At 38.3% G+C, this 2,798-nt stretch overlaps 1 protein-coding gene across 1 annotated transcript in view; it reads right to left on the reverse strand.

Moving 5' to 3' along the window:
- Nucleotides 1-2,222: 2,222 nt before the first annotated feature.
- The window catches only part of LOC101243473 (actin, muscle), a gene marked incomplete in the record, with an annotated part of 1,050 nt that continues 474 nt past the window's right edge, over nucleotides 2,223-2,798 (reverse strand). The window contains 2 exon segments of the mRNA XM_009864219.3: nucleotides 2,223-2,549; nucleotides 2,617-2,794. Coding sequence (XP_009862521.1) covers nucleotides 2,224-2,549; nucleotides 2,617-2,794 — 504 coding nt within the window.

The raw sequence follows: 2,798 nt of genomic DNA on the forward strand, positions 1-2,798 counted from the left end.
GTTGTTTTTAGTAAAACGCTAAACTTTTGCTATTCTATTATCTGTTAGAGTAAGCAAAACATTTTGTTATCATTGAAAGTGGTTCTAGGCAGTTGAGCTGACCAAGTGGTCACTAATAGATAGTCCAGATTGTCAGTCATGCGCACACAAGTAAAAACAATAAAACATACGAACATAGTACATTGTTATCGGCGCCCGATGTATAAAATAAATTGCATTGGACATAATAAAAAATATTGTAAAACATAGACTTTATTATGTTTTAGTTTTTCGATTGAGTCTAGGTATACCAGATTATGCTGACTTAGCATATATTTGAACCATGGCGCCATCTATAACGCTATAGAGGGCGCCATGGTTTGAACCTATTGGTAAACAAGTAAAACTGCTTTTAAAAAAATGCTACTGTAGTTACCTGTGAGGCATAATAAACATTTTACTTAAAACAAAGTGCCAAAAAGCTAAAAATTAACAAATAAGCAAAAAAGTACTGAGTCAGCATATTATGTAGCAATGTTCAATCAAAAATTAAAACATAATAAAGTCTATGTTTTACATTTTTTTAAATAAATTTTTAAAGAACAAGCATTCATTATACCAAATTAAAGATAAATAAATTTTCTTCAGTATTTCAGAAACTAAAAACGATCAAAGTTGAATGATTTTTTTAATGGGAAATCCCATGCATTGCGCTACGGCCATTTTTTTACTCCAGCGGTCAAATTCACGGTTTTAAAACTCATTTTTTAAAGCTATTAACGGCTCCAATCGATTAAAACATGTGATTAATAGAGCTACGCTATACTTAAAGAAAGTCAAAATCCCTTTCGCTTTCAAAATCATTTTTGTAATCGTTTTTATTTAATTTTTTTATAGTAATTACCTTTCTGGTCCTCCAGGAATTAACGAAAGTTGGCCGATGGCGTCACAAACATACACAGATTACGCCATAAGCGCGCGGGAAAAACGCAAGAAAAAGGCAGTTACTGCTTTAACTTTAGACGTTGAGTTTCTGGCTCTTGTTACTTTAAGATTGAAGCGAGTAATGTAGTTTTGTATCTGCGTACATCCTGTATATTTTTACAAAAGTGATTAACTTCTAGGATTTTCGAACCAGCCCTGTGACCTGTGAATCACTTTATGGATCTGTTCTTGACATGGTAAGGAATGCATTTTATTATGTATATGTAATAGTGTATGACTGTATGTGTGTACATAAACATTTAATAATGTTTGCTTGTAATTAACCTAACAGACGTTGCTGCCCTTTTTGCACATTTTGTCAGTAATTCGTTATCTTTGCTGGATGTATATATACTCGTGCAGGCCATGTGACAATAGTTTGCTATAGGAATCCCAATTGTAGGACTTGCGCAGTCTGGTTTTCATTTGATCGCACTTCCGTCTGCAGGACTTAAAACTTTAAAAACGCGTTGGTTGGCGCACGGCCTACTATCTCTAGTAGGCCGTGGTTGGCGGTACTTTTCCCGCCAAAATGATGATGAAATCGCTAGTGTTAATATGCGCGTATGCATGTTGTACAAACAACAAATTACAGACTCTTGCCTCTTTAGTTCTATACGATCTCCGAACCAGAAAAGGAAACCCTGTTTCCTGTTATCATACTACCAACCATCTTTTAGCTGGTTGTTGTCATGGTACCAACCATCTTTTGGTTCGTTGTTGTCATGGAACCAGCCACGGTTGTATAGCTGCCAGGGAACCAGACACCAATGTTTTTTTGTAGTACCTTCCTGGTATATCCATACTATTAGTAGCTCAGGCTTTTGTATCAATATTGTCGTTTAAGCCATCTTTTTTTGCCTTTTCCAATTCCGTTGACGTCACTGACACTGGTTTTGTGCAAAAACAACCGACCACCACAATGAGTATAACTGGCAAGATCGGCGACTCCATCATGCAATGAATACCGTTGAACGTTTATACCTGGTATTTATATCTGACGCGTCCATCGTTAGTTGAACCAGACGATATTGCTGTGTTTTTAATTTACCATTAACCGAAACAAAACTTCCTAAAGTACCAAGTATGTTCGCACGAGTGGGGAGATGTAAAACTCGTTTCTGCCATTGACATTTTGCGCCGTTTTGTTTTTCCGGTACTTCGCACCTTTAGAAAGACCGAATAACGAAGTAGTAGTTTTTTGTGAAACAGGCGATTATATTGGTTTATTTAAAAAGTATAAACACAAGAGTTAAATATTTAGAAACATTTTCGGTGGACAATAGATGGGCCGGCTTCGTCGTATTCTTGCTTGGTGATCCACATCTGTTGGAAGGTGGAGAGGGAAGCGAGGATGGATCCTCCGATCCAGACAGAGTATTTCCTCTCTGGAGGAGCAATGATTTTGATCTTCATGGTGCTGGGAGCAAGAGCAGTGATTTCCTTCTGCATTCTGTCAGCGATACCAGGGTACATGGTTGTACCTCCGGAGAGAACGTTGTTGGCGTACAGATCCTTTCGGATGTCAATGTCGCACTTCATGATGGAGTTGTAGGTTGTCTCGTGGATTCCAGCAGATTCCATACCTGAGATCACGAGTGCATGAATAAAACATTAAACATCACAATTTATCAGAGACTGGGCATTTCTTACCGATGAAGGAAGGTTGGAAGAGAGTTTCCGGGCATCGGAACCTCTCGTTTCCGATGGTAATGACTTGACCGTCGGGAAGTTCGTAGCTCTTCTCTAGGGAGGTGGAAGATGCTGCGGTGGCCATCTCTTGCTCGAAGTCGAGCGCCACGTAGCAGAGCTTCTCTTTGATATCTCGAACGATT

Source organism: Ciona intestinalis, chromosome 1 (assembly GCF_000224145.3).
Source record: "Ciona intestinalis chromosome 1, KH, whole genome shotgun sequence".
Taxonomy (NCBI): Eukaryota; Metazoa; Chordata; class Ascidiacea; order Phlebobranchia; family Cionidae; genus Ciona; species Ciona intestinalis.